The 23,017-nt window shown below is 40.3% G+C and overlaps 1 protein-coding gene across 3 annotated transcripts in view; it reads left to right on the top strand.

Annotated features, from left to right (window-relative positions):
- Positions 1-23,017, top strand: part of GRID1 (glutamate ionotropic receptor delta type subunit 1) — a 1,763,123-nt gene that overhangs the window by 731,066 nt on the left and 1,009,040 nt on the right. For all 3 annotated transcript variants that reach the window (XM_077454598.1, XM_077454599.1, XM_077454600.1), the window contains exon 4: positions 11,421-11,626. In XM_077454598.1, the coding sequence (XP_077310724.1) occupies positions 11,421-11,626 (206 nt within the window). The remainder of the gene's footprint in view (positions 1-11,420; positions 11,627-23,017) is intronic.

Genomic DNA, 23,017 nt, shown 5'->3' with positions numbered 1-23,017 from the left:
AACTGTGCTACAGGGTGGGAGATGGTAAGTTTTTTTATTCTTTGGGAAAAGTTTGTTTTTTAAAAAAAATCAGGCTCAGGTCAGATGTGCAGTTTACAAAGTGCCATTGTTTCAGTGCCAGAAACTAAATTAAATCTTACCAGGGAGCAAGCTAGCACTTGGAAGTGATAAATCTCTACCTCAATAAAATACCAGTGCAGAGCTACCCTCACTAAACTCAATTCACAGAGAAAGCTTTTAATAATCAAGTGATATAAAAATAATGGTGAAAAAAAAAAAACTTATTACAATAAAATATTTTGGAAAAAAAAAAAAAAAAAAACTAAATATTTTGAACAAAACAGCACTGTGTGAAAAACAAAGGCAAAATCATAATAAATACAAGTGTGGTAATGTGTAAAACACTTCTTAAAGCTTATATGTGAAATGTTAAATAATCAAAATAGTGTAAAAAATCCACAAATATATGTGCACAACAAAAAAATAACATCCCAATCCAGGTCAGTCCATAGTCCACAATGTGTAATTTAAAGGAGTACACACACCTTGTTGACTCACCTGTATTGGGATGTTATTGCTTTCCTATGTACATATAGAATATTTGTGGATTGTTCACAATATTTTGGTTAACAAACAAATAGACAAAGTGCACATAAACTACACAAAAACAAAAAAAGATAAAAAAAAAATAAAACACAACTAAAAACACAAAATCACAAAGCGCATACCTAACCGCCAAAACTATACAGTAAGCATAGTAAATGGCATAATCTAAACTTTGCTTTTAGAGATATCCGTAGCAGCAAGTGCTTAGAAGGAATTAAAGAATAACTTGATTCAGAACTTATATGTTCTAACCAGGGTTGCCCAATTGCTTCAAACCTCTTTAAGGAATTCCTGAGAAAAAAAAGTACATTATATTGTCAAAAGTATTGGGAAGGCTGCCTTTACACGCACATGAACTTTAATGGCATCATAGTCTTAGTCCGCAGGTCTCAATATTGAGTTGGCCCACCCTTTCCAGCTATAAGCACATTGAATCTTCTGGGAAGGTTGTCCACAAGGTTTCCATGGGAATGGGGATGTTTGACCATTCTTCCAGAAGCGCATTTGTGAGGTCAGGACTGATGTTGAACATGAAAGCCTGGCTCGCAGTCTCCGCTCAAATTCATCCCAAAGGTTTTCTATTGGGTTGTGGTCCAGACTCTGTGCAGATCAGTCAATTTCCTCCACCCCAAACTCGCTCATACATGTCTTTATGGACCCTGCTTTGTGCACTAGTGTGCAGTCGTGTTAAATCAGAAAGGGGCCATCCCCAAACTGTTCCCAGTTGGGAGCACGAAATTGTCCAAAATGACTTGGTATGCTGGCTCCTTAAGTGTTCCCTTCACTGGCCAAGTTCACCCCCTGAAAAACAACCCCACAACATGATCCCCCCCACCCTCAAATTATTTGGAGGGGTGACCCAATGCTTTTGGCAATATAGTGTGGATGAGCCAGTTTGTGGTGGGGGAACTTAACTGGTCTGTACAGAGTTCTGACTTTAACCTGACAGAACACCTATGGGATGAATTAGAGTGGACACTCCGAGTCAGGCCTTCTCGTACAACATTAATGCCTGACTTCACATATGCGTTTCTGGAAGAATGGTCAAACATTCCCCTAGACAAGTCTTTCTCAACTCCAGTCCTCAAGGTGCCCGATTGGTCATGTTTTCAGGCTTCCTATTATTTTACACAGGTGATTTGATCAGTTTCACTGCCTTAGTATTTGCCACAGCTGTTTCAGGGAAATCCAGAAAACATGACCTGTTGTGGCTCCTTGAGTACTGGAGTTGAGAAACACTGCCATAGACACACTCCTAAACCTTGTGGACAGCCTTCCCAGAGGATTTGAACAATTAAATCTTTAAAAGGTGGGCCAACTCGATATTGAATCCTATGGACTAATACTGGGATGACATTAAAGTTTGTGTGCGTGTAAAGGCAGGTGTCCTAATACTTATGGCAATATAGTTTGTCTCTCAGAAGAAATGTTTTACACATTAACACACTTGGATTTATTATGATTTTGCTTTAGTTTTCATACATTGCTGTTTTGATAGTAATATTTACAGTTTTTTCACCATTATTTTTATATCACTTGATCCTTTTTTTGTTGAATTTAGTTTAGTGAAGGTAGCGCTGCGCTACATAGCTTCAGTGCCAGACATTGTCCACAAAAAACAAGAGAGCAAATCCAGCAACCATAGACATGCACACAGAGTATGCCGAGTGTGCCTGGGCACAACATAATCACCCTGTGCGCATTAGCATTATCACTCTATGTGCAGGCGCAGAGTTGGGAAAGATCTCTCTCTCTCTTTATTGGCTCTACTTACATACTTCTTTTTCACTATGCCGGCAGGAGGATCAATGTGCAGGGGCCATGTTTATGTAGACACACACATGCATGTGTGTTTAAGTTTTGGGGTGCACAGACTAATGCAATAGGCTGTGCACACCTATGCCAGCAACTCAATATTTCATACGTACTCTAACCATACTAGCACAGTGATGGACTGATAATTACAAAACATTTCTTGCAGCTCATTCAGTATGATCAATTTATTCCTATGGCGTGCCCAACATAACCATAATATGTATTGTTGGCTGTGCAGTTTAAGCAAGATCTGAGGGCATCCTTACCCACAATCTCATGGGGAAAAAGCTTGTTGAGATTCTGGAAAGCAGTTGCATAACTTAATCCATCAGTTCCGACTCAAAATGTAGTAATTAATCTGCACCCACCCAAAAATGAAATAATCCTTAAAGTGGTGTTGCACATAAAAAACAAGAAAATTCATCAAAATTCCTAAAAAAAATAAAATAAAAATGTGGAAAAAAAAATTAACTCACCTCTAAATGCCTGTTGCTAGGGGGTCCCTTGTAGTCTGCCTCCTTCATTCCTGGGCTGTTGACGTCACTTCCCCTCGGCGCAGGAAGGGCTCAGCTCTGCCCCCTCCCTCCTGTCAGTCATCCGGGACACGTGACAGGTCCGAGATACCTGCACGGCCAATCACAGCACGCAACACTGCTCGCACATGCTCAGTGGGTGCCTGGCTGTGAAGCCACAGCCCGGTGCCCACAGTTAGAATGCCGGCGCCACCGAGCGGAGGGGGGAACGAGCGGAGCTTCATTCCCCCGCATCTCTGGACCCTGGAACAGGTAAGTGTCTGATTATTAAGTCAGCAGCTGTAGTATTTGTAGGTGCTGATTTTTAATTATTATTATTTTATTTTTTTAAGGGGAACGCCTCTTTAATGGGGTGGATTTAAAGTCTAGCAGCACTCAGAGTCCATTCTTTTACCCTCTGATAAGAAAAAAAAATCATTTAAATTAACTTTAAATAATTGCATATTTTTTCAGAGACAAGGCACAAAGCCTTTCATATCTTTCCAGACATTTAGCAAATAGGTAAAGGAACTTAAGTCAACAAAGCTATAATCATTTCACTTTCAAATAATTTATGGGACAGGCGAGTCAAAAAAATGTGCCCATGTCCCTAACCTTGCAGCCCATATTCTGACAGTCTTCTCTACAGATGTGTGTAATGTGTTCGGGTTTATATAAGCCAGGCAGAGAAAGCAAGACGCTTTTCTATTTCTAATCAAGAACTAAGTTACAAGCAACAGTGTGTCTTGTGCATGTGAGCAACAGATATAATTACAGACAACCCGCAAAGCTGCTTATTTGTTAGACAATTAACAGCTGTAATTGGTTTTGTGCGATGGTGTTCTACATATGGTTTTCTGCCGAAGTGTTGACAGTTATATATTTTTTAACATCTCTTGTCTACTGTTGTGAAGTTTCTCTTATTAAGAAGAGTTTAGTTATCTGTTTATCTCTAATGAAGTTTCAGTTTCTAAAATTTACAGACTTAGTTGAGTAGGCTTTCCAAAGGAACACAAATGCAGTATCTAGATATAATAATTTCTTATGATCATTTTTATATATGTTGATTACCTCTGAATTTTTTATTTTTATTTTTTTGCGCTATAAACAAAAAACAACCAAAAGTTTTGAAAAAAACATTTTTTTTTTTGACTTTCTGCTATACAGCATATTCCAATAACAAAAAAATAAATGAAAAAATTCAAATTTCTTCATCAATTTAGGCCAATATGTATTCTGCCACATATTATTGGTAAATAAATTCCCAATAAGCGTATATTGATCAGTTTTTCACAAAAGATATAGCGTCTGCAAACTATGGGATATATTTAGAAAATTTATTTTTACTAGTGATGGCAGCGATCAGCGACTTATAGCGGGACTGCACTATTGCGGTGGAAAAATCGGACGCTAACTGACGCGTTTGACACTTTTTGGGGAACCAGTGACACTAATACAGTGATAGTCACTGTATTAAGGACATTGTCAGAGAAGAGGTTAACATCAGGGGTGATCAAAGGGTTAAAAGTGTCCTTAAATGTGATTCAGTGTAGTTGGGGAGGTGCTTTTATTAGTGGAAGGCATGAATTGGTGTTCCTGTTTTACAGGAACTGTCATGGTTATGCAGTGATCTTCCTGTGTTTGCTTACCTTCCCTCATGTCTTCAGACTAAGAGGTCAGCCACTTCCACCTGGTGGTTTTTATAACCTCTCCTCTAAGCATGGCTCCACCCCAGGCCCTATATTAACCTGTGCACTGCAGGCCATCAGTGCTTATCAACCATTGTGTATTCCTTTGTGTGTTAGCTTCCTGTTTCCTGCCGTGTGCTCTGCTTCTGTTTTCCGTTACCGACTTTGGCGTGTCTTGGCTATCCCTGTTTGCCTGTGATCCTGACCTTTTGGTGTGTACCCGACTATTCTTGTCTGCTTGTGGCCCCGACCTTGGCTTTGTCCCTCACCATCCCTATCCTCCTGTTGCCTACTGTGGGTGTGAGCTGGGGGACCCTGGGGGTCGCGACCTGGAGCCAGTTGCAGCCAAGTCCATCCTCACCACTAGAGGCGCTGGTGAACACCTGCTGGCTCTTAGACTCCGCGCCCCAGGGAATCTTACGCTCTAACCCCAGTGGGATCTGTGCCCCATCTGCAGCAGTCAGCCATAGGGTCCACAACCTTGCGGTGCACTCCAGATCCCTACGGTGTGCACCTGTCACCTCGCCTCAAGGTAACCTGACAGGAACACAGGATCTATGCCTTCTGTACTGAAAGAATGGCAATTTACCTTGCTTACATAGGCATACCTCCAAACATTTTGAGATGGGAATGAGGGACACCTACTTGCAAATGTATGTAGGCCTAGGACACGCCCCCTGCCACACCCCCCTTAAAGGAGAATTAACCCCAAAAAAGGTTAATTAAACCCACAAGTACTTTTTTTTACCATTACTATTCCTTTATATTGGCTTTTAAAATGTACAATGCGCCAATTTAGAAATTGGATGAAAGGTTTAACATTGGGAAACACCTTTTGAAAGCAGGCACACCCAGCTCAAAAAAAGTCAGCTCTGTAAACAACCTTTGCCTAAGAAGTGGGACAGAAGATTCTTGGTCAATCAGCTCTTGCATACAATCTGATGCAAGTACTGTTGGGTTGCTCTGTATTCTGTCACCTGTTGCTGGCAGTCAGATTACAATGGTAGGCACAATATATTTGCCCATTCACTTTATTTCATTTGGATGGGGAAATTAAGTGATTTCTCTTGTATAGCCCTATAGAGTCATCAAGCCGGATCTAATTTGCTTTCCAGGCTTTCAGGTTATGGGGCAGGATCCCTCAAACTCCTGTAAAGTCATTCATTAAAAAGAATAATGGTATGTCACAGAACTTCCCCATTGGAGTCATCTCATCTCACATGGAAATTGTCTGATTTGGTATATTCAAAGTAGTGAGTTTGAAAAACTGGTATATTTGCTAATTGTAATTTTTGTTTTATTTCTCTGAATATATGAATATAAATGTGCTCAAACTAGTGACGAAAGGATAAAGCCTTGCTCTATAATTTCCCTTTCTGCATTATAGCGTTTCATAGTAAATTAAGTCTCTCTGTTTGTTTGTCCTGATGATCATTATTATCACTGAAACAGAACATAACACATTCAGAATTTTACAGCTCTCACTGGAACAAGAGGTGAGGGTTAATCTTACTCCTGTTCTAATGACAAGGGCCTAATGCCCCATACACACGGTCGGACATTCCGACAACAAAATCCATCAGATTTTTTCTGACGGATTTTGTGCCAAACTTGTCTTGCATACACATGGTCAGACAAAGTTGTCAGAAAATCCAATCGTTCAGAACGAGGTGACATAAACCACGTATGACGGGACTATAAACGGGCCAGTAGCCAATAGCTGTGGTCTCTTAATTTATTCTGAGCATGCGTGGCACTTTGTCTGCCGGAATTGTCTACACATGATCGGAATTTAAATGATCGGATTTTTTTGTTGGAAAATTTAAGATCCAGTTTTCAAACTTTGTGTGTCGGAAATTCCGACGGAAAAAGTCAGATGGAGCCCACACACGATCGGATTTTCCGACAACACGATCCGATCACACATTCTCCGTCGGAAAGTCCAACCGTGTGTACAGGGCATAAGAGGGGAATTCCACTCACTTTTGTAGAGATTTCCCCTAACTGCCTGTTGCGTGTTCAGGGCAAGAAGTGAAAATGAATCTCAGTGGGACACAGACAGCAAGAAATTAACTTACATAGTTACGTAGTTACATAGTTAGTCAGGTTGAAAAAAGACACAAGTCCATCCAGTTCAACCACAAAAAAAAAAAAAATTATATAATCAATATCATACCAGCCCATATACCCAATTCTATACCCACAGTTGATCCAGAGGAAGGCAAAAAACCCCAGCAGAACATGATCCAATTTGCTAAAGCAGGTGAAAAAATTCCTTCCTGATCCCCCGAGAGGCAATCAGATTTTCCCCGGATCAACTTTACCTATAAATGTTAGTTCCCAGTTATATTATGTACACTTAGGAAATAATCCAGGCCTTTCTTAAAGCAATCCACTGAGCTGGCCATAACCACCTCTGCAGGGAGTCTATTCCACATTTTCACAGCTCTTACTGTGAAGAAACCTTTCCGTATTTGGAGATGAAATTTCTTTTCCTCTAGACATAAAGAGTGCCCCCTTGTCCTCTTTGTTGACTGTAAAGTGAATAACTCGACACCAAGTTCCCTATATGGACCCCTTATATATTTGTACATGTTGAACATATCCCCCCTTAATCTCCTCTTATCAAGACTGAATAAATTCAGTTCCTCTAATCTTTCCTCATAGCTGAGTTCCTCCATGCATCTTATCGGTTTGGTTTCCCTTCTCTGCACTTTCTCTAGTTCACTGATATCCTTTTTGAGAACTGGTGCCCAAAACTGAACTGCATATTCCAGATGAGGTCTTACTAATGAACTAACTTATAGGGGGCTTTAACCCTTTCATACTCTATAGAAAACTAGAAGAAAAAGTTTGGGCCATTCATACATTTTAAAGCATAATGTATGTAAATCCAAAATAATCCTTTTAGTTTTAGAGTAGGGAAGATTTGTAAAGAATTGAAACCCCTACAACTTTTTTTTTTTTTTTTGGTGGCTGGGGGTATTTCTCTTCACTTCCTATCCTGTAGACCAGCGTTTTTTAACTGGGGTGCCATGAGGAGTCCTCAGGGGTGCTGCGGCAACAGCCCAATCTGAGCAATCCTCTGTTAACTCCTGTGCTACAGGAGGGAGGGACCACTGTGAACTTCCATGTACAGAGGAGGCCGAGAGCTCAACCCAGTCCCCCCCCCCACTCTCTGCTCCTCCCTATACTCTTGTCATCAAAACAGGGAGCTAAGCTGGCTGCCAGCGACCTACTAAGCGATGATGTCATCAGCCATGGCATTATATCATAGACCAACACAAACTGGCACATAATTGTGAAGTGAAAGGAAAATGATAAATGGTTTTCCAACTTTTTTACAAATAAATATGTAAAAAGTGTGGCGGGCATTTGTATTCAGCCCTCTTTACTCTGATACCCCTAACTAACATCTAGTAAAACCAATTGCCTTCAGACATCACCTAATTAGTAAATGGAGTCCACTTGTGTGTAATTTAATCTCAGTATACTGTAAATACTGCTGTTCTGTGAAGCTCTCATAGGTTTGTTAGAGAACCTTAGTGAATAAACAGCATCATGAAGGTCAAGGAACACACCAGACAGGTCAGAGATAAATTTGTGTAGAAGTTTAAAGCAGGGTTAGGTTATAAAAAAAAATCCCAAGTTTTGAACATCCAACAGAGCACTGTTCAATCCATCATCCGAAAATGGATAGAATATGGCACAACTGCAAACCTACCAAAACATGGGCATCCACCTAAACTAACAAACCGGGTAAGGCTTACTGTACTCGGGACATTTTTACAACCTCTCCTGAATGATTTAACTTGACAGATAGTAACCCACATTTAAAACATTACTTTTGCCACGTTTACATGCCACGTTTAGCCACGTTTGCCTTTAGAAGTGTTTGAAAAATGTTTTTTTTTTTTTTTTAAATGGCCAAAAATGAAATGTGACTAAACGCGAGTTACCACATTTAGCCACATTTAGCGCTTGAAATGCCTCTAAACTCAGCGTCTGAACTCATTTTTTTGCTTTCTAAAAGTGGCCTCTAAACTCAACTGCCTAAAAACAACATTAAATGAATCTGTGTACATGTACTGATTAGAAAACATTGGATGAGTTCATGGCCAGCTGAAAAAACAGCCGACTGCCTCTGAACGTCCGTGTACCAGCAGCAGTGTACATGAGCCCTAAGGAGAGCATTAATAAGAGAAGCAGCCAAGAGGCCCATGCAGAGCTTTAGAGATCCACAGCTCAGGTCGGCCCACAGATACATTATTAGTTGTGCATGCCACAATTATAGAAGAGCGGGAAGAAGAAAGCCATTGTTGAAAGAAAGTCATAAGAAGTCCTGTTTGCAGTTTGTGAGAAGCCATGTGGGGGGACAAAGCAAACATGTGGATGGAGACCAAAATGGAACTTTCTGGCCTAAAAGCAAAATGCTATGTATGGCAGAAAACTAACACTGCACATCACCCTGAACCCACCATCAACACCGTGAAACATGGTTGTCGCAGCATCATTTTGTGGAGATGCTTTTCTTTAACAGGGACAGGGAAGCTGGTCAGAGTTGATGGTAAGATAAATGGAGCCAAATGCAGGGCAATCTTAGAAGAAAAGCTGTTAGTCTGCAAAAGACTTGAGACTGGGGTGGAGGTTCACCTTCCAGCAGGACAACGACCCTAAACATACAGCCATGGAATGGTTTAGATTAAAGCATATTCATGTGTTAGAATGGCCAGTCATAATCCAGACCTAAATCCAATTGAGAGTCTGTGTCAAGACTTAAATTGCTGTTCACAGATGCTCTCCGTCCAATCTGACAGACCTTGTGCTATTTTGCAAAGAATAATGGGTACAAATGTCACTCTCTAGATGTGCAAAGCTGGTAGAGACATAGCCAAAAAGACTTGCAGCTGTAATTGCAGTGAAAGGTGGCTCTACAAAGTATTGATTCGGGGGGCTGAATACAAATGCACACCACACTTTTAAGATATTTATTTGTAAAACGTTTTTAAAACCATACATCATTTTCCTTCCAATTCACAATTATGTGCCACTGTCCCAATAAAATACATGTCATAGTTTCATAGTTAGTAAGGTTGAATAAAGACACCAGTCCATCCAGTTCAACCTGAGTGAGTGTCTACCCCTATCCCTGTACATTGCACACTCACATTGGTTCCTACCCTCAAGGAGCCCACAATCCAAAGTCCCCATTGATTTACTAGGGCCAATTTTGGACAGAGGCCAATTAGGCCTACCTGCATGTCTTTGGAGTGTGGGAGGAAACCAGAGTACCTGGAGGAAACCCATGCAGGCACAGGGAGAACATGCAAACTCCAAGCAGGTAGTGTTGTGGTTAGGATTCGAACCAGTGACCCTTCTTACTGCTAGGTGAGAGTGCTAACCACTACACCACTGTGCCACCCTACACGTTTACGTTTTTGGTGGCAACATGACAATGTGAAAAATGTCAAGGGGTATGACTACTTTTTCAAGGCACTGTATAAATACTACAAAGCTGTAAAGTTCAGTTTTTTTCTTATATTTACCTAATTATCCGCTTACTCTATCTGATGAACCACTTGTATTAGTCAAAACTATTATCTGACTTCTGGTTGACATACTGTATATCATCCTCTGTCACCTTAGCTTTTAGTTCTGTTGCTTCCCAAACTGCTCTGGCCTTCTGGGTACCATGCTCTTTTGTAATTTGACTGCTCATTGCAGATAGCCCAATCAAGCCTGGTTGGTATCTAAGTTCCCAAATATTTTAGTTATTTGTTTTCTATGCATTGTCTTGTGTAATGCTAAGGCCATGTATTTTTGTACATCTTATTTATACCCTAGGTATTGTCTGATTGAAAAATTAATTATTTTATTTATGTTTTAGTTTTACTGTTTTGGTTGATTGCTGTATCTGACAGTTGCTGGTATTTTATTTTTATTTTTTATTATTATTCACGGTTTCCTCTGTGTAAGTTACTGGTCACACATCAGAAAACAGGATTTCTCTAATCTAAGAAACAGCTTATAGTACCAACGTTTTCCAGTTGAGAAAGTGATACTTCATGATGGCTTTTAGGTACAAAATATAGCAGGAAAAATCTGTTTAACGTTTTAGTGATATGGGAACCTGTCAGGTGGTGCTAATCTCCAGTGAAATGTCATTTTTAAACACAGTAGGTCCTTTAAAGTGTACTTGTACTCCATTTTATACTAGAAAAAGGCCTGCTTAAGATACAATAACAAAATAGTTACTGTATATTGTAACTTTTATTAATTGTATGTGCCCCTCTGTTTCTGAGTTTCCTTTTGTTACTAGGACTGGACTTTACCTGACTTGGCTAAGTTTTGCCAACTGCCATTTTACCAATGAGATGGCTTCAGTGAGCAGTATAGCCAATCCTTTGGGCCATTTTACCAATGAGATGGCTTCAGTGAGCAGTATAGCCAATCCTTTGGGACAGGAGAGCGGAAGTTGGTAGAGCTTAGCTATGAAGTTATGCAAAGTCAGGTCCTATAGTGGATTTACAATACAGTAGAGTACAAATTCATTCTAAAGAAGCTACTGCGTACTGTTGACAATAACATGCACTCCCTTATGTATGTATTACTGTAAGCAGCTTTAATTTCCTACTCCACTTTCTGTTCAATGCATTCCTCAACTATCTCATGCTTTCCTATTACCACTGGCAGTTTAAAATGACATCTATGAGTTGTTGATCATGTCAGTCAATGATTTTTGATAATGTAAAAACCTTTTATCCACACTGAATATAAATTTAAAATGTTGTGTTTTTAGATATCCGGGGACTTCAGGGCTTCCTGGACCAGGCATCCAGATTAGGACTTGATGTATCATTGCAGAAAGTTGACAGGAACATCAGCAGAGTTTTTGCCAGCCTCTTTACTTCCATGAAAACTGAGGAACTGAACCGCTACCGCGACACCTTACGAAGAGCGATACTGCTTCTGAGTCCAAGGGGAGCACAGAACTTCATTAATGAGGTCAGTCACCTTTTTGTTCTAGCAACTTTGGTGACACTTTCTAAATCTCTCTGTGTGTGTTTCCTGAATATTATAGGAGTGTTGCAGTAAACCTACCTTTTTCTAATTCCTAGTCTTTCAAAATAATTTTAACAATATAAAGACTTATCAGCACATTCCAGAACAAAACTATGATCTGGTTGGTGTTATTTTGTCCAGAGACAAATTGTTTCCCCAATGTAATTGGTGGGGAAGGCAAACATGCATGCTGTCAGGATAATTCTGTAGAAGAACTCTCACTGGTGCAGTTGTCTTTTGTATAATTTAATGTGACCCACTGGCCAGGCCATTTTGCTGGTTGGAAGCTGAAAAGTTGGAAATATGAATGGCGAGTAAAAAAAAAAAAGGAGTTGTACTTTTGACTGCTGGTGATTGCTTGTGGTTGCAATTGTTTTATTTTATTTTTTGGGATTTTTGCTAGCAGATTTAAAAAAAAAAACATTTGTGCCATGTTTTAAACCGTGAAACATGAGTCTTCTAACCTGTACTTAAAATCTGAAGTTTTCTGTAAGTAATATTGTAACTGGGATAATGAGTGCTAACAAGGTTGAAGGTTGCGTGCAGTACACAGTGTGCTGCATGTATACAGTAATGGAGCAAGAACTCCAGGATGAATACTAAAGCAAAAGATGCCCTTCCGGAAGCTCACATTAGAGATCTGGAGGAGCAAATTGCAACACTGCCCAGAACTGACAACATTGAAAGGGGTCTTCTGCTCACTGAGCTGGTGGTTAACAGGATTGATGTGGAAGATGGAGGGGTAAGTCGGGATTATCAGTTAGAAGGATGGGTTACTTTAGACAGAGGGGGGTGGTAGAGGTTCAAAGAAAAGGAAGGCCAGCCCTGGGTTTGAGCACCCAAATGGATTTTTCAAGTTGGGAGAGGATGTGGGGGTGGCAAACTCGGAGGTGGCAGATATAGATGTCACTGTTGCCCCTAAAACTCAGGAGAGCAGCCCATTTAGTGAGGATTGGGGAGGATAGTGAAGAAAGGCCTAGACAGTTGGTGGTAATAGGGAATTCTATAATCAGGATAACCTCAACTGAATGATTTGCCGCCTCCCTGGTGCCAGGGTTTGGCATGTGGTGGATCGGGTTGATAAATCACTGGGGGGGGGGGGGGCTGGGCATGACCCAGTTGTCTTGGTCCATGTTGGAACCAATGACAAAATACAGGAAAAGTGGAGGATCCTCAAGAGTCAATTTAAAGTACTAGGCTACAAGTTGAAGAGAAGGACCTCCAAGGTGATATTCTCTGCAATATTGCCTGTGCCATGCACAGCACAGGAAAGACAGGTGGAGCTTAGAAAATTGAATTCATGGCTAAAGACCTGGTGTAAGAGGGAAGGATTTGGGTTTCTAGGCTGGGCTATTTTTTCATTTGGGTACAACCTATATAAAGATAGTTTGCACCTAAATGCAATTGGGTCTGTGTTAGGGGAAATGTTTGTATATATATATGTGTGTGTTATGTGTGTGTGTATGTATGTATATATATACATTAAGAAAAATATCCACATAAATTCATATAATAAAATTAATTATAGTCATATAAACAAAGTGAAAAATCCACATCAAAATAAAATATAATATGTGTATATAAAAAGTCCAGACTCAAAAGAATTGTATAGTGCAAAATCCACATAAAGTGTAGATAGAGTCCAAATCAACAATGTGAAGAGATATAATATGAAATGAAAGACGATTCCACCACCATCAACGAACGAAAAGTGAATCGATCCTTAAAGGGCACACCACAAAAAGTAAGTGGGTACACCCTTACCGGATAGAATGGACCTCCTGTATGTAGCGAGGTCATCAGTGCCTGCAGAAATAACCCTCTGTGGGGTCTTTACATCAAGCCAGGAAGTCAGTATCTCCAGATGCCTCCAAATGCCTCCTCTCCCTCAGTACCAGACCTCAGTCCACTGTTCGATATGCGGGAGGAATTAGCTTGCTGACGGAAAGCTGCGACACTCACCCATCAACCATCCGATCTGGTATAATGTAGTATAGGATCCTTTAGAAGCTCCTTGTTCTTTTGACCTGCAGTTCTGCTGGTCAAGAGAACAAGGAGCTTCTAAGGGATCCTATAGGGTTATTTCTGCAGGCACTGATGACCTCGCTACATACATGATGTCCATTCTATCTGGTAAGGGTTCCCACTTACTTTTTGTTGTGTGCACTTTAAGGATCGATTCACTTTTCGTTCGTTGATGGTGGGGGAATCGTCTTTCAATTCGTATTGTATCTCTTCACATTGTGGATTTGCACTTTATCTATACCGTATGTGGATTTTGCAGTATAATATTCTGAACTTTTTATATACACATATTATATTTTATATTGATGTGTATTTTGCACTTTATGATTATTTGATTATAATAAATTTTACTCATTTGCATTATATGAATTTATGTGGATATTTTTCTTAATACACACACACACAGTATGATACCATTTATATGCATTTAATATGCACTTATGGTATCTTTATGCACATTGTTTTGCTTTTGTTTTTGTATATATAAATTTTTGTGTTTAGGGAAGTTCGATATCGTTCCAATTAGCGTCACTATTCTTTATCACTTCACCTTTTTTACATGGTTATAGCTTGTTTATGTGTCGCAGCTTTTTTTCTTCAATAAGAACTATTTTTTCAATCATCTATTGGCACAGGTATATGCCCCTTATTTTTATTTATTGGTAGAGTATTTAAACTAGGAGGGGAAGGATGAATTAGATTATAATGAGGCAGACAAGTCAGACAGGGGTCATTCTCTAATGGCGTGTGGAATGGGGGAAGATGGGTGGAGGGCTATGGCAGGTGATAAAAATGTTCCCATGTTGCACACAACCATTGAAGAAGGTACTATTTGTACTGAAAAAAAATATGCAAAAAGAATTCAAAACATGCAGTCACTGAGCAGTAATTCAGTGCGCAGTTCATGATCAGAGTAGTTTGTGTATTAGACATGGTTGCGTGTCTGACCTGCTAACCCCACTCTCTCCCCCTCCCATCTGTGACACTGCAGCCTTTTCTTTTCAGTGTACTTCTTCTAATCTCATTTGCTCTAGCTGACATGCTGTGAAGGGTAAACAGTACCTGTCAAGGGAGTAAGGACATTGATTGTGTATCTATGTGTTACATCCTGCAGGTACACTCCAAATGCTGCAGATAAGTCATATTACCTTGGGGAGGTATTTTTCTGAGAGGAACCAGGGACAAAGTAAAGGGGTAGAGACCAGATCTAAGGAAGTTGAATGATCATTGACATCTATCACTTCCCCCAGAATGTACAGAGGTATCAAATAAGAGTGCTTACAGCTGGCCAAACACAGCTCAAATTTTGGCCGATTTAGCAGTTGGAAATTCAAACCATGGCTAGCCAGTTGGCACCACCATGCTAAACAAATGTTGATTTAAAAATCGTTGTCTGAACAGAGACTTGGGTCTTACCATATTGGGTATTCAAACAGCCACTAGTGCTGTGGCTGCCTGAATACAGTAGCCAGCAGTGCAGATTCCTCCATCCACATTGCTTAGCAAGGATGGCTGAATCAGCTACTTTCTCTAGCTTAGCATAGGGATCTAAAGGAGATAAACATAATCATGCATTGCTAGCTTACTGTACCAGTTAAGTGCAGAGTCCTAGAGGAAAATTATTTTGAGTAGTAATTTTTTTTTATCTTCAGGACACTTAGGTCTATTTATTACCAGTGGATCAGCAATCAGTGTTTCCATGGTCAGCATGCAGTCTAACTGCCTTTCTCTCTTTTTTTTTTATTCAGTTTTTGGAAGTATTTTTTCCTTTCAGCAAATAGTTTTTAAACGTATTATTTCGGGGAAAACAGTAACTATATAAATTGATAGGTGAAAAGATAGGTATTTCAGAAGAATAAATGGAACAAAGCATAATTTTATCTCCACCAGACAGAAAGAAATTGAGAATTTTGGAGCAGGATGACCTCAGATGAACATGAGGTCTGTCTTGCTAGCAGTGACAGTATCCTAATGCCTTTTCTATCAAACACTTCTGACAGAGTTTTACTGCATTGATGCAATGGAGCAGAAAGGCCAGCAGCTTTATCAATGAAGAAATTTATTTATTTTCAAGGTCAAAAAACAAACAGTGCAAATGCAATGTCCAAAACGATAATCACTCTGAAGAAAAAATGATAGAAAGGTATTTTAATATAGCATATCTCCTCTGTTGGGGCTTAAGATTGAGTCAGTTGATCTTTTCAAAATCATCTTGTCATTTCATACATTATTATGTGTCTATCACATATAAAATAGTGAGGACCCAATACATTTCCTTCAGATTTAATTATGTTAGGCAATACTTGAGTGAAATTTGGCTATCACAACTTTTTAAGGCATTTTGTCAACAAAATAGCTGTTAGTTATACCTCCGTTCTGAAAGCACCCATTGACATGAGATGACAAAGTCTGGCTTAGTTAATGGTCTTTTGTCTAGACAGGACTTGTGGATACCACCCACTGGTTGTCCTCTGGAAAAAAAAAACATTCCCTGATCCTTGATTCTCCTGAAATAGTCTGCTGCCAGATGTTGTCTGTGGTCACTCCACTATAAAGAAGATTTTTCAGCACCCAGAATTTTTACACATTATAAACAATTTTTATTACTTTTTTGTTTACATGATAATATTTTTGTTAGTATAAGATTAAATTAAGTTTCACAGTATCATTATTGAATCCTGATATTCAAACACCCAAGTATTGTGATTTCTGATTTGTGAGCCTCATTCGAATTTTGTGAACTTGCTTGTATGTCAGTTTTGTACACAGTAATACAAATGAACACAGCATATATTTCTATAGCAGGAGTAGACAACCTTTCAGAGGTTGAGATGAGATCTACCTTGTCAACTGGAAAGCAAAGATCCCCAAGGGAAGGGGTGCCCTTTTAAACAAATACCTATCAAATGCCCAATAGAAACACAGTAGTGTTCTCTGCCTCCCCATAGCAGTGTCCTCTGCACCCCCCTTGACCCTGCAGTAGGGTCCTCTGCCCCTTCAGCTATTTCAGTGTCCTGTGTCCCCAAAAGCAGTGCCTTCTGCCCCCTTCATATCCCCCCCCAACTGTATAGTGTCCTATGCCCCCCATAACAGTGTCCTCTTTCCCCTTCACATCACAAACCCCCCCTCATCTACCTACCCATAGCAGTGTCTTGTGCCCCCTAAAAGCAGCATCATCTGTCCCCTTCAAACACCCCATTGTAGTCTCTTCTGCTCCCCAAAGCAATTTCCTCTGTCCCCTTCACACCCTTCACCAACTGTAGCGTCCTCTGTCCCCTCCTACAAAATAATGTCCTCTGTCTCCTTCACAACCCCCCCCCCCCCCACTGTAGTGTCCTCTGCACTCCCCCATGCAGTGTTCTCTGTCACCCCCCCCCCCCCCCACTGTAGTGTCCTTTGCCCCTCCAATGTAATGTTCTCTGTCCCCTACACCCCCTCCCCACTGTATTGTCCTCTGTCCCCTTTACACCAGTGTGTAGGTAGCACACTCCTATCTTACACTGGTGTATAGCAGAGCAGAGAGCAGGAAGTATGACATGACCGTACTGGATAGATGATATGACAATACTGGATAGAGGGCAGGGCAGGAGTTGCCAGAGTTACATTTTACATTAACTGCCCAGCAACCAATCACCTGCTGGTTAATGTGAAAATTTAATTCCAGCAGCCCCTGCCTCTATCAGGCACTGTTACTCTTCCCGCACTCCGCTTTGCAGTGAAGAGGAGAATGTCAGAGGCTGGAGGAAAGACTGTATGCAGGGTTGTGTTACTGATTGACCTGTGGACTGCCCACGGTTGATGGATCAATCGCGATCAACAAGGTCCATAAAGACATGCATGAGCGACTTTGGGGTGGAGGAACTTGACTGACCTGCAGAGAGTCCTGACCTCAACCTGATATAACACCTGGGATGAATTAGAGCGAGAGTGTGAGGCCTTCTCTTCTAACAGTGCCTGACCTTACAAATGCACTTCTGGAAGAATTGGAAGTAAACAATTCCCATAGACACACTCCTAAACCTTGTGGACAGCCTTCCCAGAAGAGTTGAAGCTGTTATAGCTGCACAGGGTGGACCAACTCAATATCAAACCCTATGGACTAAGACTGGGATGTCATTAAATTTCATGTGCGTGTAAAGACAGGTGTCTCAATACTTTTTGTAATATAGTGTATGTAAGTAAACACACAGTTCAATGAAGGTGGACTTTGTACAGCAAGTTAATAGCATTAAACAAACATCTCATCTCAGAGCCGGTTCACACAGGGGTGACCTGGGATCCAACTTCAAGTCGCCCGGTTGAGAAAATCAATGGAAGTAAATGGAGCCATCTTAATGTACACTACTGAAGTCGCTCCGACTTCAGAAAAGGTTCCTGTACGACTTCAATCCGACTTCTAGGCAACTTGTACCCACTGTCCTGGAGGTAACTTCAACTTGCCTTGTAAGTTGCCTCAAGTCGCGCTGTGATTCATACTCAAGTCATGTCCAAGTTGCCTCCCAAAGTCACGCTGGAAGTCTTGTTGCTCCTGTGTGAACTGGCTCTTGGTAATAGGGCAACCCCTCATTGGTTGCCAAAACAAACAGGCAGCATGCGTAACTTTTGTCATGTTCTGTCAGGAACCAGCAGTAGTCTATGACAGTAGACAGAGTGAGAGAGCCCTGAGAATCAATCAGCTCACATATATAAAGGCCTATGCATAGTTAAGACTAAAAAATAGATCTAGATCTGGCTAACAGGTAAGATGTGGACCTAGGCATGGAGGCTTAATCCCACCCAAAGCTCTACAAAGTCCCTGAGCTCCAGGACCCAGTACAGGCCTTATTAGGGTTCTGACCATCTACCTGGGAACTACTCACCATGCATGTATAGGTGAGAAACCTGGGTGACACATACAGACCATCCACAGTCATGCCAGCCAGTGCTTCCAAAGTGTGTGTGTGTGTGTGTGTGTGTGTGTGTGTGTGTGTGTGTGTGTGTGTGTATATATATATATTATATGTTTCTTTAATTACAAATGTTGAAGAGTGAAGAACATTTTGTCCTTGATAAATTCAGCAGCTGAGCTGTGAAAGAGTTAAACAGATCAAACACTTTTTCCTCCCAGAATTGAGGAGGTTTTTTTATTCCCATTTTCCCTGTGTTTACCAATTACCAGTCCACGCTGTCACAGGAGCAATTCACACAGCTATTTACTGTAATGGTTTGGGGATAAAATAATCCTAAATCTTACGCTCTTTGACTACATTTTTCACACTGAGCTGTTCCATAAATTCTTTTTGCTGTTGACACAGCCATTTGCAAGGACCCCGTTATGTATTTTGCTGAGTTGCATTGTATGCTCGAGTTGACAACCATTACTGTATCGTACGTGGAAGTAAGACAGACTTTTATGCGCTCTTCAATTCACATTGTAATGCTGTTTGTATTCTGGGTGTAAGAAGTCAGACGCCAGTCTATATATTGCTGGACAACACTAATGTAGAAAGCTGCAGTGTTGACCCAGCAAATTGGTGAGAAACAGCAGGATGGCCAGTAAAACAAGGTGTGTTTAGGATAACAAGGTGTGATGTTTCAAGGATCTGATGTATAATCCTTAAAAATGTAAGTGACAAAAGAAGAAAAAAATGTTGCGTCCCTAGCCAATTACTTTGTCTCATAGGATGTCAGTTGTTTTATATAAAATTTGTAATTAAAGTCAATTGTCTGGCTTTGCTGAATAGGATGTTTTAATCATTGATGTTTTTTTCAAGGTATCTGTATTCTGAGGTTGGGCACTAGTAGCTGTCAATAAACAAGTTGAATGAGCCTTCCTGCCTGATATATATCCATATACTACCCCTTCTAGTAAAGTAAATGCATGTAACGGATATTTGTTTTTTTATTCATATTATATATATTTTTTTATTTAAATATTTTTAATTTAAACTTAAACCCAGGATATGTAACTCTCCCCCCTCCCACGATTCTGTAGGTGATCTATGAAGTCCCTTATGTCTTGTCTTTATGTCAGGTGTGACTATAACTTTATAGTAAGACCCATCTTCAGTCTGCACTATCGCAGGCCAAGCCAGACAACTGGAAGTGCTTTTTTATGGGAATTACTGCTTACATTTTATTTTTTGGGACAAGGAAGTGACACAGTACTTTATTTTTGTTTAAAATCTGAACTCCATATACTCATACTACAATGATATCAGTATGCTCCGCTGCAATGTACTGCATGTGCTAAGTGAAAATATATTGAAAGAGCAGAATAAGCAGTATCCTGCTGCTCCCTTATTGTCCAATAGCAGGTTAGGGAAGTATTGCAGTGCCAATGATCAGAGATGCGACTGTGAGATTTAATTCTGCTTTTGCTCAAGTCTGGCTTACCAGAAATAAAAAAAATAATTAGAAGATAAAACTGTCCCATAAAAGTATTGGAACTCTGTTTTGAGATTTATATCTGGAATTCAAATTTAATAGCTATGAAAGAAACACAAATAAAGGTTAAATACATACACTATGGGGGTTATTTACAAAAGGAAAATCCACTTTGCACTGCAAGTGCACTTGGAAGTGCAGTTGCTCTAAATCTAAGGGGTAGATCTGAAATGAGGGGAAGCTCTGCTGATTTTATCATCCAATCATGTGCAAGCTAAAATTCTGTTTTTTATTTTCCTTGCATGTCCCCCTCGGATCTACAGTGACTTTAATTTCAAATGCACTTGCAGTGCAAAGTGGATTTTCCCTTTAGAAAATAACCCCCTTATATTACAAAAAGTATTGGGATGCCTGCCTTTACACACACGTGAACTTTAATGGCAGCCAAGTCTTAGTCAGTAGTCTTCAATATTGAGTTGGCCCACCTATCACAGCTATACCAGCTTCAACTCTTCTGGGAAGGCTGTCCACAAGGTTTCGGAGTTTATCTATGGGCATGTCTGGCCATTCTTCCAGTAGCACATTTGTGAGGTCAGGCACAGGGCGGAGACTGCGAGCCAGACCTTGTCATCCAACATCAGTGCCTGACCTCATAAATGCACTTCTGGAAGAATGATCAAATGTTCCCATAGACACTCATAAACCTTGTGGACAGCGTTCCCAGAAGAGTTAAAACTGTTATAGCTGCAAAGGGTGGGCCAACTCAATATTAAACCCTACGGACTAAGACTGGGGTGCCATTAAAGTTCATGTGTGTGTAAAGGCAGGCATCCCAATACTTTTGACAATATAGTGTGTGTTTGTAGTTTTGAACAACTACCAATGATACTTCTGCAATGAGACCACACGTGGGAATGCCTGCATTGGGTAATGAAATGATGTTTCAGTAGGAAAAAGTTAAAACTGCAAACTAAAGGAAAACTCAACGACAAAAATACAAATGTCCTGAAAATGCTACATGGCTATCTTTATTGCTTTCTAAGTCACTATGCCAGAACGTCTTGGAACAGTAGAGGAGACAGAAGAATCTGTATCATTATTGCAGGAATTATCGTGGCTGGAGGGTTGTTGGGACATCCATGTATTTAGCCACCACATTCATCTTAACACCAGTTTCAGGAACAATAACTTTGACAGGCTCATGTTTCAGACACTGAAGGGAGATAGAGAAGATGTGTTAAGGCAGCTAAATAATTTCAGACAGACTTCAGATAGGGGTCAACTGGCAGTGCAAAGACCACATACAGAGAAAACTGCAGGGTAAGAAATTGTGCTCTGTAATATCAAGTAAAGCAGCCTCATAGCATGAAAGTCACTGACAAAGCCACAGATTGACAGCACTAAAAATCACATTTACAGCTATGCACTGACTGTTATTAGTGTGTGATCTTCCTTTATTGTTTCTGAAGTTCCCTTTGCACAAGTGTACTGTTTACTTGCTCAAAATAAGCTTTTGTAAATTAGCAATACAAAGTTAAAGTGGAGTTCCACCCAAAAAAACAAAAATGTATTAATGTGCTTAAAAAAAAAAAAAAAAAAATTGGAGAATTTTTTTTTTGTTACTCATCTGTAAATGCCTGTTGCTAGGGGGTCCCTTGTAGTCTGCCTCCTTCGGTGCCTGGGCCCCTGACGTCCCTTCCCTCAGCGAAGGAAGGGTGATCGCCTCTCCCCCTCTCTCTTGTCAATCATCTAGAACATGTGACCAGTCCTAGATGATTGTGCGGCCAGTGACGGCGTGCGGCGCAGCCTGCGCATGCGCAGTGAGTTCCCGGCTGTGAAGCTACAGCCGGGCGCCCACAGTTAAAATGTCAGTGCTGCCGAGCGGAGGGGGGGACGAGCAGGGTTTTGATCCCCCCGCATCGCTGGACTCCAGGACAGGTAAGTGTCCAATTAAAAGTCAGAAGCTGCAGTATTTGTAGCTGCTGACTTTTTTTTTTTTTAAGCGGGAACCCCTCTTTAAGTTGTCTAAAACAATATACATCCTACTAAGAATAACAAGCCATGTAGTATGGACCCCAGCTAGAAACACATCTTTGCCCAGTGATTTATTCATATTGAGGCAGAGTATGTCTAGATTATATAGAGTAAACAACACACAAAGTGTTGTAGGTGAGAATGAGTATGAACAATAATAATAATGTATATGAAAATTTAATTTTGAGAGATGGTGCTGCAGTGGCAAGAAGAGGTCACAGTTTTCATAAATCAAAAGCAAAAAAAAAAAAAAAAACACCAAAATTGATTAATTATTTCAAAGTAAACTTGGCAAAACAAAATTGAATATGGTATAATGGTTACAAAATGATATGAAAGAGTAGTAGAGCTAAAAGGACTTGAGGCTTCAGTGTCTGTTGTAAGCCGCACTCTTGATGTTGGGCTGAGTGTGGAAAAAAGCTACATTGTCGCAGTTATCAGATGGACACTCTTCTTGACGTTTCCCTGATGAGCCCTCTACGTTTCCAGATGGCTCAATGGAATCACAAATACACTCCCTAACTTCCATGTCCTCTGTTTGTCTTGTAGACCAGTTGTTGTCTTTCCACTTTCAGCTTCTTCTGATGCATTTGATGATGATTGCTTATGCTTGTTGGAGGGAGTGACCCCTAACTCCGGAAGGTTGGCTGTATAGGTAGCTATAAACCTTCTCTAGCCAACTTCTACAGGAAATATGTTTATCTTCCAGCCATTTTGGGCAGCTTCAGTTGTCAGTTCTGACTACTTGTCTTTTTTTTTCTTTTGTAATCTTCAATACCATCCATCCATAGTAATGTCAATTCCACAACATATGCCAGCTTGATTGTATGAACCAAGAGACCACAACAATTTTCTAATTTCAAGCAGTCTGTAAGATACTTGTAACCTTTGATCTTATTTGGTGCTCTG

This window comes from Lithobates pipiens, unplaced genomic scaffold (assembly GCF_037356315.1).
Source record: "Lithobates pipiens isolate NorthernLeopardFrog02 unplaced genomic scaffold, aLitPip1_a1.2 Scaffold_25, whole genome shotgun sequence".
NCBI classification, from domain to species: Eukaryota; Metazoa; Chordata; class Amphibia; order Anura; family Ranidae; genus Lithobates; species Lithobates pipiens.
This window is presented reverse-complemented; position numbering and strand designations above follow the sequence as displayed.